The 17,020-nt window shown below is 50.2% G+C and overlaps 1 protein-coding gene across 2 annotated transcripts in view; it reads right to left on the reverse strand.

Moving 5' to 3' along the window:
- The window catches only part of NPTN (neuroplastin), a 56,123-nt gene extending 52,806 nt beyond the window's left edge, over nt 1-3,317 (reverse strand). For both annotated transcript variants that reach the window (XM_054077333.1, XM_054077332.1), the window contains exon 1: nt 3,085-3,317. In XM_054077333.1, coding sequence (XP_053933308.1) covers nt 3,085-3,172 — 88 coding nt within the window. In that variant the 5' untranslated portion in view covers nt 3,173-3,317. The remainder of the gene's footprint in view (nt 1-3,084) is intronic.
- Nucleotides 3,318-17,020: the final 13,703 nt, after the last annotated feature.

Raw genomic sequence — 17,020 nt, forward strand, 5'->3', positions numbered from 1 at the left:
TTTATTTTTAAACAAGCAGCTGAAGAAAGACAGATAATGCTAAGGTAAAAAAACAGCAATGGAAAAGGCATGTTATTCGTCACCAAGCAGCAGGTCCAGCACCATTCATTCCATAAGGAGGATGCTGTCTGTTTTGAAGCACTAAAGTGATTTTCCAACAAACACCAGTTGGAAACTACAGGTTTAAGACAGATCTTGACAGACTGGCTTTTTCCAGCTGTTCCTCTCCATGTTTCCTCATCTCTTTCCTAACCCTCCTCTCTGTCACTTCATCTCAGCTGTGTTCTGGATACGAGCAAAGAGCTAGTGTGCGTCAGAAATGTGGCCTTGAAGGACCTGACAAGTTTCTCAGACAAATACTCAGAAAAAGTTAGATTACTGACATCCAGATTTTGCTGTGATCTTTAGGTGTTTATGCAACTGCTTTAAAAAAAATCCATAGAAGTGTCAAACACCTACTTGCAGTTTCAGCGAGCTTAAACCTATAGGTGAATCCAATTGAAAAATAACTGAATTACCTTAATTCTGGAAAAATCACCAGTGATTCAACAGTGAGCTCCTGTCAGAAGCAGAACAAAGGCCAGACACACTCAGGATTTCACTGGGTGTTTTCTGTGCCAAGTGAGAGGTGACATGCCCTCCAGTTTCAACAAGTACACGACCACTCCTTTATGACCCTACACGCACATAGTGTTACTGTATGTTTAACCGCACTTGGACTATCACCTTTCCCTACCCTGGCGGCTCCGTATCAATAATGGATAATGCAATTCTTGCACATACGCTTTGGGATCCTTCCATATACCTGCAAAGCACACACCTGTGTGTCAGCTATGTTTCATTTTTAAACATGTTGTCACTGACATACTAACATCTGTTCAAACCATAGCACTGTGTTTTTAATTACTTACAAGGAGCGTGCACAGCTCAGGAAATGGCTGTACCTATTCTTCATCCTGAAGCAAAACAGGAATTGTTCTGTTTCATTAAGCATCTCATTGGCTGTTATTTTCTGAAAGAACACAGTTCCTCTGTGGCAGGGCCTACGATCTTGAAATTCATTTTCCCTCTGTGACAACAGCAATCAAACTGGGGTAAAAATGGAACAGCAGCAATGCACCTTATCCCGAAGGGCAGACACATTTCACCTGGCTTCAAACACTCCACTCCTTTACAGGCAGGTTTTCACCCACCTGTGTGAACTCCTACAGCAGGACAGATACTCAGAACCTCCCTTTCCATTTCACTGATAGGATGATCCTGGTTAACCAAATAAAAATTAATGAGCTTTCAAGATACACCTGGGGTCGCAGCCTCACCTCTTGCCAAGATCTGCTGCTGCTTGGCCAGCTTCATGTCAGGAATGGAAGTCATGATTACAACACAGAGGCTGAAGCCTTCGATCTATCCCAAAAATTCATTTCATACAGTCACAATGCTTAACTACTGTTAAACGCTGAATGTTTGCACTGCAAACCAAACAGCTATTTGGAACTGTTACAGCAGCTACCAGCATTTGACACCTTGCCTGGTAGCTCTGCACAGGAACAGCTCCAGACACACAACCCCTTTAACTTGTGTGCCGAAAGGCTGCTCACCTTGCTTCACCCAAATACACGGGAAACACAGACCAGGCAGATTAAGCCTGCCAAGCAGATTCTCAGATGACACAGCTATCACAGGGAGCAGACAGCACCCCTGCAACAGAGAGCCAGACTTTATCACGACACAGCTCAACCAGCACACTCCCAGAAGTTCATGGGAGTCAGGTCCCTAATTCTCACTGAACACCAATGGAATTTGCCTAGACACTCTCAGGCCCTGCAAGAACTCCTTCATATTGCAGAAAGCCTACAGTTTTCATTCAGACAGCATGGATGCCAAAGCTGCTTCTGTTAACAGATATCATAGAATCATCAAAGAATAGTTTGGGTTGGAAGGGACCTTAAAGCTCACCTAGGTCCAGCCTCCCGCCACAGGTAGGGACACCTCCCACTGGATCAGGCTGCTCAAAGCCCCATCCAACCTGGCCTTGAACACTTACAGGGATGGGGCAGCCATAGCTTCCCTGGGCAACCTGGGCAAGTGCCTCACCACCCTCACAGGAAAAATGAGGCTCGGTTCTGGTTTCAGACTGCAAAACCTGCATATAATGATGCAATAATTCTGATACGAGATCTTTGGAATGTTATTTCTTTCACCTACATCTCTCCTATCATTATCAAACACACCAAAAGCACCCATGTTCTAGAGCAAGCAGCCAACTAAGCTGACCTGATGCTGCAAGGCAAAAATTTACCTCAATGGAAGGAAAATGCTAGGACTGAATAACGTCTGCATAGCAGGGAGAAACGAGAGAGAAAGAAAGATGAAATGGCCATAGATCAGTCTTTTTTGTGCCAAGATCTCTGCCCTTCGCTGCATTTATAGGCCAGAGCATCCCCGATATCAGTTCCACCGTGATGCTACATATGAAGCAGCTCCAGAAAGGGCACTTCTGGATGTGATCAAACCTGCCTTGGCGGCTCGCTCTCTCCTTCGGATGGCACGATAAGACACGCATTTTTATGAGCGCTGCAGGACCTCCCTCCAGGCAGGAGCCAGGCTCCGGCCCCGCTCCCTCCCGCCACCAATTGCCTTGCACTTGGCTGCAAACTCATCGGGGAGGAGGCACGCCGCGCTCGATTTAGCTCACGCTATCCTACCAAGGAGAGAGAAGGGGGTTTTTTTCCTTCTCCTTTTACGCTCCTATCAGAGGACCTCTGCAGTTGCTAAGGAACTACGGGTTTATGGCATTATAAATGATTTAAGGCAGCCCGGCAGATGCAGGTTCAGTAGGCGGGGGGGAGATGTTCCATTCCACCGGCAGCCTCAGGAAAAGGGACGGGAGGGGGGGACGGGACACCGCGACACCGCCGCGGCCCTGTCACCCCCTCCCTTCCCCTGCGGGACCCCAAAACACGGGCACTTCCCCCCGAAACCCTTGCCCCCACTGATGCGCGCCGCGAGGAGCGCTCCCGCTCCCTCTTGACCCTCGTCCCCCGCCGTAGCCGCCCCCGCCCCCCCTCTCCCTCCCCTCCTCACCGTTCTGCGCCGCGGCGGGTCCCGGCAGGAGCGCGGCCGTGACCAAGAGCAGCGAGAGGGCGGCGGGGAGCGGCCCGGAGCGCGGCATCCTCCTGCCCGCGGCCGAAGGGGGAGGCGCGGGGCGGCGGGGCGAGGCGGGCGGCGGCGGGAGCGAGGAGGCTCCGCTCCGTCCTTCTCCGCCGACCTCTCCTGCCGCACCGCAGCGCAGCGCGCGCTCTCGCGAGACTCTGCGAGAGGAGGAGGAAGGCGGGAGGTGCGCGCGGGGTCACGTGTCAGCCTCGCGGGTGTCACGTGACAGCCTGCCCGCCATGTTGCCCCATGAGCCGCCTGCCTTCTGTTACTCTTCTGTCCCCCTTCCCTGTCCCCTCTGCTCCAGGGGCGCCGGGGCGAGCTCTGCCGCTCCTGTTTGAGCCCATGGTGCCCTCAGGGGCTGCGATGGGGTCACAGAATCACCTCCATTTAAAAATCATAGAATCATGGAATGGTTTGGGTTGGAAGGGACCTTAAAGCCCAACCAGTTCCAGCCTTCTGCCATGGGCAGGGACACCTCCCACTGGATCAGGCTGCTCCAAGCCCCATCCAACCTGGCCTTGAACACCTCCAGGGATGGGGCAGCCACCACTGCTCTGGGCAGCCTGGGCCAGGGCCTCTCCGGCTTCATCATGCAAAATATCTTCCTAATGTCTAATCTAAATCTTCCCCCTTCTGAATTAAAGTCATTCTCCCTCATCCTGTCACTCCATGCCCTTGTAAAAAGTCCCTCCCCAGCTTTCCTGGAGCGCTTTCCAGTACTAGAAGTTTCTCTAAGGTCTTTCTGGAGCCTTTTCCAAGCTGAACAGACCCAACTCTCTCAGCCTATCCTTGGATGGGTGGTGTTCCAGCCTTGGGTTCATCTTCGTGGCTTATTCCAACAGTTCCATATCCTTATGTTGGGGACTCCAAACTGGACACAATACCGCAGGGCCCCACTGTGGGCCGTGATTCCCTCAGGGCACTGCAGGGAGGATGAGGGCCCTGCCAGGGGCTGTTGTTCCTTCAGGGGATGATGGTGCCCTCAGGGCACTGCAGGGAGGATGTTCCGGATTAGTGGTGGAGTTGGGGGCAGAAAGCACAAAAATTCACTCCTAGTTGTCCAGATCTGCCAGGCATCCTGCAAAATGCCTGTGGTTGAGCTTTAGGCAGGGTGTCTCTTTATAGTCCTGTCTTTAAAACACAGATACCAGGTCAGATCTGTTCCTTGCACTTGGCTCTGTGCTGCGCTGATGACCCCCAAAGCTGCTTGACTGTGCATCCCTCATCCTTTACCATGATGCCTGTCCCATCGCATCTGGTTAGCAGAGTCCAAGTCCTTTTATTGCTGCTATGCCTTGGAGACTGAAAAGGAGGATCAGACAAGTCTTTTATAAAAGCGCTGCTACTCACTGGAAGCCAGTGAAATTGCTGATGGAGCGTTTCAGGACTTCTGCTGACAATCATCATGGGCTGAACGACTGCAGCTTCGCAGGAACATGAGAAACATTTGGGCACCTGCTGGTGCTGTACATAGTCCTGGCTGTGCCTAACTCTCCAAGGATGTCCTGGAACTAGATTTGATGTGCATCAGATATTCCACTGTGCCGTGCATCCTGTGCTGAAGGATTTCCATGGTGCATTTCCATGACTCACGATTTGTGCCAGCTGAATCATCTGTGACACTACTGTTTGTTTTCTTGCCATGGCGCAGAAACATCCTCTTTTTACTTCTCTGTGGAACAGTTCTGACAGTATCCCTTGCAAACCAGAAGGAATAGGCAAAAAGCACCCAGAAATCAAGATTTCACATGGCAGTGTCCTTTCTGCTTTTTGCATGCTGCTTTGCCTGCTGAATATTAGCTCCAGAGGCTTTTGCTCTAACTCTGCTTTTGCAGACACCCACTCGGTATTAGGCCTTACCTACACTTGAACATTTTCCAAGTTTGGAACTAGTTAGTGATGTACTTGCCTCTGAGCAGGATTTGTAGCTGCACAGTAATACTCGTTTCGTAACCATGGCAGCTCACAGTGACTCATGCTGCCAGAGGCCTGCGCCCAAGTTAGCAGAAGGCTTTTTTTTTTCCCCTCTGTAACCACCTCAGCACACTGTTGTTTTGCTGGATCTTCTCCCCACAATTGCGTAACTCACTTGTCACGTTTGCATTCCTCTGGCTCTGTCCCGGGGACAACCCTGGGACAACGCTGCCCTGTTTACTGCTGGTTTCATCCCGGTGTGGGTGCTTGCTGGGAGCTTTGCTTGGCCAGACTGTGGGGCTGTGGCTGCCGGGATTTCCCTTGAAGGCTCTGAAAAGAGAGAGTTACTCACAGCGGTTAACGAAGACACTGCACAGATTGAGCTAACCTGTGGATTTGTGGTTGATGCAGAGGTGCTGTGAACACACAACACAAGAAACTGAAGCAGAAGGTTGCCATGGCCAGAAGAGGACTGTGCTGATGGACCTGATCCCAAGCTTGCTATTGCCTTTAAGAGTCTCTTAGGGGACATACACAGGGTTCCTTCAAATCCCTAATACTTCAGGATCTATTCCTGCCTCACTCATGTATACAGCCATGGCTAATATATGCTAAAAGCCTGTTATTCTACCACATAGGAGTGTATCCTCTTACAACAGGTTGCTCCTACAGTGGAGTTGTGGAGAAAAACAAAACTTGCCAGCACTGGGTTCAGCACAGTGGCTCTATCGTGAGGAAAGAGATTTCTTACAGAGGTGGATTGAGTGTTGTGTAGGGTGTTTGTGTGGCCATGGTGGTTCCTGACTTTGAGAGTGGCAGGGGAACTCAGAGAGCTTCCAAATACAGTAACTCCAAGTCCCCATATTTCTCCTTCAATCAAGACCCATCTTCTTTTCACCTGGGATGTCTCAATTTTGACTATTCTCCATTTATTCCTTAGGATTTCGGCAAAAGCAGGAGAGAACATCTTGGATTTGAAAAAAGCAAAGAGGAAGAATAAAACCCAGCAGCAGCAAATTCAGGAAACAGTTTCAGTTCACACATTGCAGAACAGCAGAGGCATCAGATGTATCATCTTGGAGCCTGTCTTCTTGCAATGGGAAACACTTGAGATCCCTGTTATATCCCTGTATTTATTGATACACTTTGGCACTTGAAGAAAGCTTTGCCTCTGGAAGTCTCACTCGCAGTTACCTTCTTTTGAATCTGTTATTGACAAGTTGAAAATGTAGGGTAGAGCACGAAACACTGGCTGACGTCTGGCAGTGAAACAGCCATTGCGGCTGTTTTCAGGACTCAGAAATGCTGAACAACATTGGTTAATACTTTGAGGGGCGACATGCTAAAGAGAGCACAGATCCAGATCCACAGGCTGAAATCAAGAGACGGACAAGGTGTATTTGCAAACGCAAATGCCTGGCACTGTGAGGCTGCATTGTTGAGTGCATGATCAAGATAACGCACTGTGTTTGTTTTGTGCTGGAGGGGAAGAGATGACTGAGCAAACACAATGCAATACATGGGTGTATATACATTCCGTAAGGCCAGACAGACTCCAGCTCCGGCTGCTGGCCCGCGGTTGCTGCCTGCCTTGCTGCTTGGCAGAGGTGTACCAGCCATCCTAAGCGGTAGCTCTGCCCTTTGGCTTACGCAATAGATTAATGTATATTCATCTCCCCAAAGGCACAGTGGCAGGCAGGGAATACCGTTAACCTAATCAGATAACAGAATGGAGCCACTAGACAGAGGTGGCACCCATCTCCATGAGTCACCAGAAAAGCACTCAGGCTCTTGCAAACAAGGCTGTGCTGCAGAGGACACTCCTTCCAAGCTTTCATCCTGAAGAGAAGGAATGAATGGAAAAAGTAAAGAAGGAGGAAGAGAGGAAAAGCTTGTAAAGTAGGAGAGAAATGTGCTTTGAGGAATGACAGGGCAAGGAAAAACTTGTAAAATGAGAGAGAAACAGGCTTTGTGAAAGCCCCTGGGGTAGTGATGAGAAGAGAATATCGATGTGCTTTCTTCCTTTGCAGAAAGCTGGCTTTACACATCCCAGCCCCGCTGGGTAATGGGTTTGGGTTATTTCGAGCTCACTCCCATCCTCCTACATGTTCAAATATTCTTGTCAGAACTGGTCAAAATGTTTTAACTGAGGGTTTTTTTTCTCCAAAGAAGAAATTTCTTTTCACGCTAAACAAACACTGTGACAGCGAGGGTAATTTTGGTCAGAATGCTTTGCAATGTAAACAAAGAGCCCGATGAGAGCTTTTGGCTTATTTGATTTCAGCTTTATTATGATATAAACTTGAAGTTTGTCTAACCTTACTTTCTGCAGAAAAGGAGCAAGAGGAACAAAATGAAAGTGTTTTTCTTCCCTCTCTCTGACCCAATCCCAAAGTTATTTCTCTCAATTGCAAGTTTTTCATACAGCTCAGCCATGCAGCAATGTTTTTCTTCCCCCCATTTTTTAGGGGGCCAGGTCCAACAGCTTAGTTTCCAGTTACAGACACACAAGAGCTATTCCCTTATCTTGTTAACCTCCTGCTCTTGCTGGGAGCAGCTCCAGCCAGCCACGGGCAGGAGGCACAGAAACAGCATTGCTTCACCTCAACTCGCTCTCGCACACTGAGGGTCTCAACAAGAGCCCTCCAAGAAGGCACGGGGGAAAACCCTAACATCTGGAGCAATTTGCATGATGCAAAGGCACAGCTGGGGCTGATGCCGTCAGAAGTAGACGGCAGGTGGCACCCATGGATTAGCACAGGGCTTGCTCTGGGTGAGTGTGAGCCAGGCTGGGCAATGCCTGCAGTGAGGGTCTAGCTTCATCTCCTTGAAGAGGTGGAAGAGCACAGAGATGAGTGCTGTTCATTGCATGCGGGGACATCTCTGTGTCCTGTCTGGGGTGGCCTGGGACACTTTATCACTCAGGCTATTCCCGTCACATTATGTTAGCCTGGAAACTAGGCATGGCTCTAGTCAAGGGGTGCCCATAGCAGGCAGAGGTGTTGTACCAGGGAGCAGCAAGGGCACTGCTCAGCAAGGAATGTGGAAATGAGGCGGTATCATGGCTGGCAGGGGAAAATCAGCCCCAAGGTATCCGAGTAAGGAGAGCAGAAGGGAGCCAGGGGCAGCCGAGAGTCCCAGTCAGGTACATCTGTAGCACCAAGGTGGGCTCAAGATCAAGCTGGGAAATCAATCCACAGATCAGGATCAATTATGGTGAGAGTAGCCAGGGTCAGACACTGCCACATGATCTCCAGGCAGGTCCAAGGTAACAAAACAGACCTGAGATTATGCTGGGAAATCAGTCTGGATCAGGATTCAGATCAACAGGGCCCATAACTGGGTACAAATATAGGAACTGAAGTGAAGAGACCAGCACTCCTACAATACAAAGAAGGACTGGGGGTTCTAGGCTGAGCTTAAGTGGGCTCCTAAGCTCATGGATCCTAGATGGGGCTGCTCAGGGCTTTTAGTGCCCCAGGACTTGTTCTCCGGCCTGCAAGCATAGCTTGCTCAAAAAGTAGAAGAGCTTGCCCTGTTCTCAAAGCACTGCACGCTTGGTTTTGTATTATGGGACAACTCAGTGAGGCACGTAGTCCCTCAACTCCTTGTTGGGGCTGTATTTGGCTGTATTTGTTGGGGCTATATTTGGCTCTGGCTCTCTACTCTTCCCTCTGGGCTGGTGGTTCCTGGTCCCAGCTCCCCTAAGAGGTGTGTCTCTTCCTAAAGGAGCACACACATACGGGTGTATCTATGTGGATGCTCAAGCCTGGTTTGATGGGGCTGGAGGCAGCCCAGTGACCCAGACATCGATGGCAGCTGTGCTATCATGGCTTCACATCGACCACAGTCCTCTCGCTGCCTCCCCCTGGGTCCCAGCCGTGTGCAGCCAACCAGGCAGAAACACCGATACGTTTGACTAAACACCGATGATTAAAATGTAATGAAGACGATCAGGCTTGGATCACTGGGGGGATGACAGAGGGAACAGCCGGACCCGGAGTGCATTATGGAGCTGACAAACAACAGCCTGTAGCAGCACAGATTGCTCATGATGGTTGGCAGCAGGAGACCACATGCGTTGTGTGTGCTGGTTGTCACATCAGACACGACCACTGCAGGTCAGCCTTTACCAGCTAAATCAAAATTAAAGATATTAGCTGGACTTTCTTTATTATGAGAGTGGTGAGACAGTGGAACAGGTTTCCCAGGGAGGTTGTGGCTGCCCCATCCCTGGAGGGGTTCAAGGCCAGGCTAGATGGGGCTTTGAGCAGCTTGATGCAGTAGAAGGTGTCCCTGCCCATGGCAAGGGGATTGGAACTGGATGGGCTTTAAGGTCCCTTCCAATCCAAGCCATTCTATGATTCTATGATTCCAGGAGCTGTTTGAGGCTGTCACGTTCCTGGTCCTGCTTTGATCGTGCAGGATGCTCCTTGTTGGTGAGGTCACTGCCTGTGCTGTGATTGCCTTAGTCTCCTGGTTAAATCCCACTCCTGTTGCTCACTGAAGGGAAGACAGTGGATTTGCTGTCATGCAGAGATCATCTGGATTCGGGGCTGGGGCCGTGTTGCTCAGTGCCAGGCCCTGCTAAGGCCTGGATATGAGATAAAGAGGGACAATCAAGGGTTTCTCATGGAGCTTTTAGGCTGTGTGTGCATTGGGAATGATGTTTGGGCTTCAGACTTTCTGGCACCTTTGAGAAACAAAAGCTACTGAGGAAGCTGCGGTGGAGAGGGATGGGAAAAGCTTGTGGATGCAAACACAAAAAGAAAAGTAATTTATGAGCAGAAGCATTTTTTATCAATAGGAGAAAATGAACAATAGGAGATAGCAGTGAGTGACCGTGGGCTCCGCTGAGTATCTCCAGAATCTCACCTACAAAAGCTCGGAGGAGTGTCAATAGGGGAGGTTTAATTGATGGCAAACATTATGGCTGGTACAGAATTAGAGACACTCCAGACTGAGCAGGGAGGACTTTTATAGCAGTGAACAGATGAGCATTGTGAAAGATGAGTGTGATTCTTTGGGCATTTCTGGGTTAGATCGCAGTAAAATTGCAGCAAAAAGCAATTTTGGTTTAATCAACTCTGTAACAAAGCCCCAACATAGTAAAGAGCAGAAGGCATCAGAAGATAGGAAATTGTCAGCATTGCTGGAGCTGTAAGATAAGATTGTACTCCCTACAGCTACAGTGAAAGAAGATAAATTATCCATGGGGCAATTCAGAAAGAAAGTAACATACAATTAAAGTTATTTGAATTACAGTTTTAGGGAAACACGGGTGAAGGAAAAAGTCAGTTTCAGTGGAAAGACTGAAACCTCCTTCCCATGTGCTTTGAGAAAGCAGAACTAGATTTAGAATACAGGATTATAAAGTAGGCAGGGCAACTCCTAAAGAAGAGCGAAGGATGTGTTAAAAGAGAGACAACTTGATTGAGAGCAGCCCTATGGAGAAGCACCTCCGGGTGCTGATTGATGAGACACTCATGACCTGGCAATGTGCCCTCACAGCCCAGAAGGCCAACCATATCCTGGGCTGCATCAAAAGAAGCGTGGACAGCAGGTCAAGGGAGGGGATTCTGCTAGGACAGACTGGTAGAGTTGGGGTTGTTCAGCCTGGAGAAGAGAAGGCTCCAGGGAGATCTTACAGCAGCCTCCAGTACTGAAGGGGGCTACAGGAAAGAACTGGGGAAGAACTTTTTACAATGCCTTGTAGTGATAGGATGAGGGGGAATGACTTTCAATCAGGAGGGGGAAGATTTAGATTAGACATTAGGAAGAAATTTTGCATGATGAGGGTGGTGAGGCAGTGGCACAGGCTGCCCAGAGCAGTGGTGGCTGCCCCATCCCTGGAGGCGTTCAAGGCCAGGCTGGATGGGACTTTGAGCAACTTGATCCAGTGGGAAGTGTCCCTGCTGATGGCAGTGGAACTGGATGGGCTTTGAGATCCCTTCCAACCCAAACCATTCTATGATTCTATGATTCTAGATGCCGAGCCTGGGGGATGTGTTAGTGGAAAGAGAACCATCTCTGAGCTTGCCAGGAGCAAGAGGCAAGTCTGCAAAAGGCTGAAAAGTAGCAGGAAGACTGGAAATCTCATCTCCTGAGGTCCTTGCCAGTGGTCCTGGCTGCTTTGCCTCTCAAAGCCTGTGGTTGGGTGGGTGTGCTCTGATTGCTGTGCTCTGATAAGGCTGGGGTGCTAGAAGCAGGGGTGGGTGCTGTTCAGGGGTGACAAGGAGCATCTCTTCACCCTCCATCCCCTCTCCAGCATCTCCAGGCTCCAGCAAGTAGCATTGCACTCCATGATGCTGTTGGGCTTTGGGAATGGTTCCAAACCTTTAGTTAAAGCTCAGTCCCGAGGCCATGTGATTTCCAGAAAGAGCAGATGAGGAGGGTGCAGAGGTATGTGGTTATTTCAGGTTTCTGCTGACATTTGCCCTTTGGGCTCGATTTGAGCACAATGCAAACAAACCACAGGCAGAAGGTTAAAAAAAATCTGCCAGAGGACTGTATTTACATGGACTCAAAAAACTGTCATGAATCTGCCTATATTCCTGACAGGTTTGAATCATAGAATCATGGCTGGAAGGGACCTTAAAGCCCACCCAGTTCCACCCCTCTGAAATGGGCAGGGACACCTCCCAATGGACCCAGTTGCACCAAGCCTCATCCAACCTGGCCTTGAACACCTCCAGGGATGGGGCAGCCACCACTGCTCTGGACAACCTGGGCCAGGGCCTCCCCACCCTCACAGCAAAACATTTCTCCCTAAGATCTCTTCTCAGTCTCCCTCTTTCAGCTGAAAACCCTTCCCCCTTGTCCTCTCCCTGCACTCCCTGATCCAGAGCCCCTCCCCAGCTTTCCTGGAGCCCCTTTCAGTACTGGAAGCTGCTCTAATGTCTCCCTGGAGCCTTCTCTCCTCCCAGGCTGAACAACCCCAACTCTCTCAGCCTGTCCTCATAGCAGAGTTGCTCCACCCCTCAGATCATCTTTGTGGCCTCCTCTAGACTTGCTGCAATAGCTCCATATTCTTCTTGCACTGAGGACTTCAGAACTGAACACAGGGCTCCGGTTGAGGTTTTACCAGAGCAGAGCAGAGCAGAGCAGAGGGGCAGAATCCCCTCCGTTGCCCTGCTGGTCCCACTGCTTTGGATGTAGCCCAGGGCGTGGTTATCTTTCTAGGCTGCAATTGTACTTTGCTGTCTCCTGTTGAGCTTCTCATCCACCAGCACCCCAAGTCCTTCTCCTCAGGGCTGCTCTCAGTCCATTTGCTTGGGTGGGCAGGCCAGGTAGGACCTATGGCTGCATCCCCTGGTGGGTCCTGCTACGGGACAAGGCCATCCATGCTGCAATTCACCCTCCCAGGTCTCCCTGGCTCATCAAACTGCTGAAAAAGTGTGGGGGAGCAAACAGCTGATCTTCAATTTGTCATGACAACATCTTTGCCTGGCTTTGTGAGTGGGAATCTCCCTGTGGGACTGTTCCTAAGCGGGTGGCAGGGTATTTGGGAGAAAGTCGGTGTATCCCGTGCTGCAAGATCCCCTAAAAAGCTGACGGTTCCTCTTGCCGTCCCACCAGCCACCTGTCGAGGGGGCCCAGCTCCAAACAGATGGTGGTGAGGAGGACTGTGATGGGGATAATGGTGTGAATGTGGCATCTTGTACATGACACATTTGACACCTTGCCACGGGACAGCTGCGATTTATAAGCCTAAAGCATCAGCTGGAGATGAGCTTCATGGTGACTTCTGCTGTTGCCGTATTCCCTTCCTTGCTGGCAGCAGCCTCGGAGGAAGAGGAGAATGAGAAGGAAGAGGAGGATGGTGCTAAGATGGAGGAGCTGCTTTGGGAAAGGCTTTTCTTGGAAAAAGCTCTGTTCTGCGCAGCACAGGGTGGGCTCCAGAAATGTGTGGGTGAGTCTGGAAATGTGATGTGCTAGTGCTTAGCTTCCTGAAATCAGCTGCTCCGGGAGCAGCAGTGTGGGGGTTATTCCCTCTCACAGCTTCAATTTCCTTCAGATCATCCCTTTCCCACCACTGTAATAACTCCTCCTCCTCCATGACCCTTCTGGACAGTAATGGCATGGATTGTGGCTGGGAGGGAGCAGCTGATGGGCAGCCAGGACGTGTGCTGCAATGCCAGCTGGCTGCCAGCCCGGACTACCTGCATTGCTCTGACTTTTGCTGCTGAATTTCTACCAAAGCTGGTAGGAACCAAACCACCCCTTAGGCTCTGACCTCGTTTCAGACTTAGGTAAAGTTTGCTACTGCATCCCTAGGGAGAGGAGGGTCAGCCAACTATATGATCAGCACTTAGTTTCTCTAGGAAACTGGGCTTCAAAGGGGTGTTTGGCACGTTTCACCGCAGGGGCACTAATGGCATCGTGGTTCTTTTCCTGTAGGGCTGCTGCTGTGCCATGGAAGTTTGTGCTGGAGGGATTTGGACTGTGTGTCCGTCTGCAGGATGACAGCAGGCTCTGCCTTAGGAGCTAACACAGCAGATGGTGAGCAGCGCCCCGGTGGAGGCTGCTAAGCGAGCCCTGCTGCCCGCAGCTCTGCCAGGTCCTGCACCATTGCTGGTGGGCATCTCCCAGGCAGGAGCTGAGGTCCAAAGTGTGTTAGGATGTAGTGCAGCCTCAGACTCCCCACCATTTACATCAAGGTAGCCCCATGGGTGATTAAGGTTGTATTTAGTGGTAGAATAACATAAAACTGCATTAGCTCATTTGTGCCCTGCTCTAAGATTCAGCCAGCTTCACATGGCTTCTAATTGTAAGTAGAAGTGTTGAATCAACCATTAAGAGTTTGCATTAAGAATCCGCACGTTTTTTAGCTGAACCTGGTATTTGTGTGCACGCAAATTGTGAGCAGCACGTATCTTTTGCAGCTTATCTTGTCTGTAAGTGGGTTGAGTACCTTAATGGCCCAGGCAGGGTTTGTTCTTCACCAATGCGAGATCTTTTGAAGTTCTGCATGGCTGGACTGTGGTGTCACCGCTTCCCTTGGGACGAGGTGATCCTGTCCTGTGGTGTTACAGCTCCACTTCGGCACTGCCCAGGTATTTATTCTGCTTGATTTCCCTTGTATGAGCACTTGAGGTCGGCTGTGCTGTTGCTGCTGTGCTGCCTCCATGGTGTTTGCTTATTGTTGCGATGGGGAGGGTTTGAGTTCATTGAAGAAAAAAAACACCATAAGGAAAGGCTTTAGAGATAAAACTTACTTTTTTAATTCCAAATCACAAACTGATGAAAACCATGGTGAAAGTAATCTTGCAGAGGTGGTATTGGAGAAAAGAAAAGCCTCATGACTTTTCTCTGATAAGAAAACATCTTACTAATATTTCCAGATAGCTGCCCTGCTCTGAGCTGAATTAATTCCCCAGGAGATCAAAATGCAGTTCATGCTTTGTGACCAAACCAGCAAACCCTGAACCCCTATCTGCTTTTCGATGAAGAGGCAATTTGTCTGGCGTGGTTGGGAGACAGAGGCCATGATGCAATGGAGATGGGTACGGGGACACCAGGTAAATTCATTTGCTGGGAATGATAGTGAGCAGGGAGGAGGTGACCGCATATGCGGCAGTGTTTAGGAAGGTGCATATAGTTGCTGTCATAGAATCAATCATAGGATGGTTTGGATTGAAAGGGACCTTAAAGCCCCTCCAGTGCCAACCACCTGCCATGGAGCAGTTCTTTTTCTCAAATTTGGGGCAATTCCTTCTGTCCTTGCTGGCTCTTTGGTGATGAGTCCCAGCCTCCCTTAGCACCATACAGGGCGGTTGGGGAGAGCCGAGGTGGTGGCTGCAGGCTTCCTGCTGTGGATGCTGATGGCCTCAAGGGTGGCTGGAAGGGATGAAAGGAATGCCTGGGAAGGATGTGGAAACAAAGGGGGAGGAACGGAAGACAGGAAAAAAGTCTAATTTTCCATGTCTGGGGGAGGGGAAGTCCTCTCTCAGGGCCTGGTGTGTGGCTCAGCCTAAGAACTTGCGCCTTTGTGCCTCAAAGGTAATGCAACAGAAAGAAAAATGGATCTGTTTCATCCTGCAGTGCAGTAGAACAGCCTCTGCAAACAGGACAACTTCACCATCCTGCTTCTGAGAGCCCTTTGGTGCAAATAAGCATTGTTGGCACACATATGTGTCGGCAGGGCTCTGCTGACAAGAGCTTTCATAAGCATTTTCCAGGGAGTAGCAATGCCCCATGTCATGGGGTAACATTGTGCTTGCCCTCTCTCATTCCCCCTTGCCAACCCCTCAGGGCTATTTCACAAGAGTCTGGGGAAAAGAGAGTAAAGGTCGTTGTGCTGACCCTTTCTCACTCCCCTGTGCATGCTCCCACCCCTTCTCTCGCACTGGGGCTCCCCCATGTGAATTTGAAGTGCTCATCCCACTACATTGTTAGCTTTTATTTGAAAAATCAGCGAGATTGGTTCATCTGCAGTTGTGGGAGCACCAGCACTGGCAATCCAGACCTCCAGCATCTTCGGCTATTGCTGTTCTGGGTCCCATCTGGAGTTTAGGATGGATAAGCCCCTCCTGAATTTAGGGGGGAATCATTTGCAGTAGATGGTCTGAACTGAAGGACAAACCAAGGCTCAAAGCCCGCATTTTGAGCATCTCCTGGTGGTGGTGACTTGGAAAGGAGAGGAGAAGGGTTGGTGCATACCTGGATGCCACCCAGGTGCAGGATCAGGGTTTGGCCAGGTGTGCACCCACATCTGGGAACTCATCCCAGTTTTGCTAGCATCCCACCTGGGTGGTTCTGCATCTGGAGTCCATTGCTGGGCGCTCTGCTTATGAATGACCCTTGTGTGGTGCAAAAACACTGAGTCTGTCTCTAAAGCAGCCTCAAGCCACATGCACAGACCTAAAACATCTGCGCTCGGCCAGTGGTGAGTGAGTCACTGTCTCCAGCTTGACCCTATGTCTCGAGACAGCCACATCCAAAGTGTTTTAGCTCTGTTCCTCCTGAGTGAGCAGCATTGAGGTTATCCAGATGCAACCTCATCAAAATAAGGCTCGGGAACCTCACGTTAAGTGTTGTGGTGTGTGTCAACTCCTGGGACTGGGTTGCTGCTCTGCCTCTGGATTCAAAGCAGCCTCAAAACCCCCTTCCTGCTCCTCCACATCCTTTGCATTTTGTGCATGTGATGTTTCTTGCACTCATTTGAGGCTGCAGTGAGTTGAGGCAGAGCTGTTTTGCATATGTCCAAGGATTCTGCAGTGGAGAAACTGCAGCTGCTCACCTATAGAGATAATGCAGTTACTACCACGTGGATCCAGCTGATGTTTGGTTCCTGAGGGCTCCAGAATGGATGATTTAGGCAGCCTTGGGGCAATGGAAATCTGCACATAGCCAAGTTGGGATTTACCCACCACTGCCCTGCCTTGTGCTGAATCCATCATGCCCTTGCAGTCCAGAAAGCCAACCGTGTCCTGGGCTGCATCCAAAGCGGTGGGACCAGCGGGGTGAGGGAAGGGATTCTGCCCCTCTACTCCACTCTCATGAGACCTCACCTGAAGCCCTGCCTCCAGCTCTGGAGTCCTCAGCACAGGAAGGACGTGGAGCTGTTGGAGCGAGTTCAGAGGAAGCCACAAAGATGATCCGAGGGCTGGAGCACCTCCCATTTGAGGACAGGCTGAGAGTTAGACTCACTCATCCTGGAGAAGAGAAGGCCCCAAGGAGACCTTAGAGCAGCTTCCAGTACTGAAACAGGCTCCAGGAAAGCTGGGGAGGGGCTGTTTTTTGTCAGGGAGTGCAGGGGTAGGACAAGGGGGAGCAGTTTGAGGCTGAAAGAAGGGAAATTGAGATGAGATCTAAGGAAGAAATGTTTTTCTGTGAGGGTAGGGAAGCCCTGGCCCAGGTTGTGCAGAAAAGTCATGGATGCCCCATCTCTGGAGGTGTTCAAAGCCAGGTTGGATGGGTCTTTGAGCAACCTGATCAGTGGGAGGTG

Source organism: Cuculus canorus, chromosome 12, assembly GCF_017976375.1.
Source record: "Cuculus canorus isolate bCucCan1 chromosome 12, bCucCan1.pri, whole genome shotgun sequence".
NCBI lineage: Eukaryota > Metazoa > Chordata > Aves > Cuculiformes > Cuculidae > Cuculus > Cuculus canorus.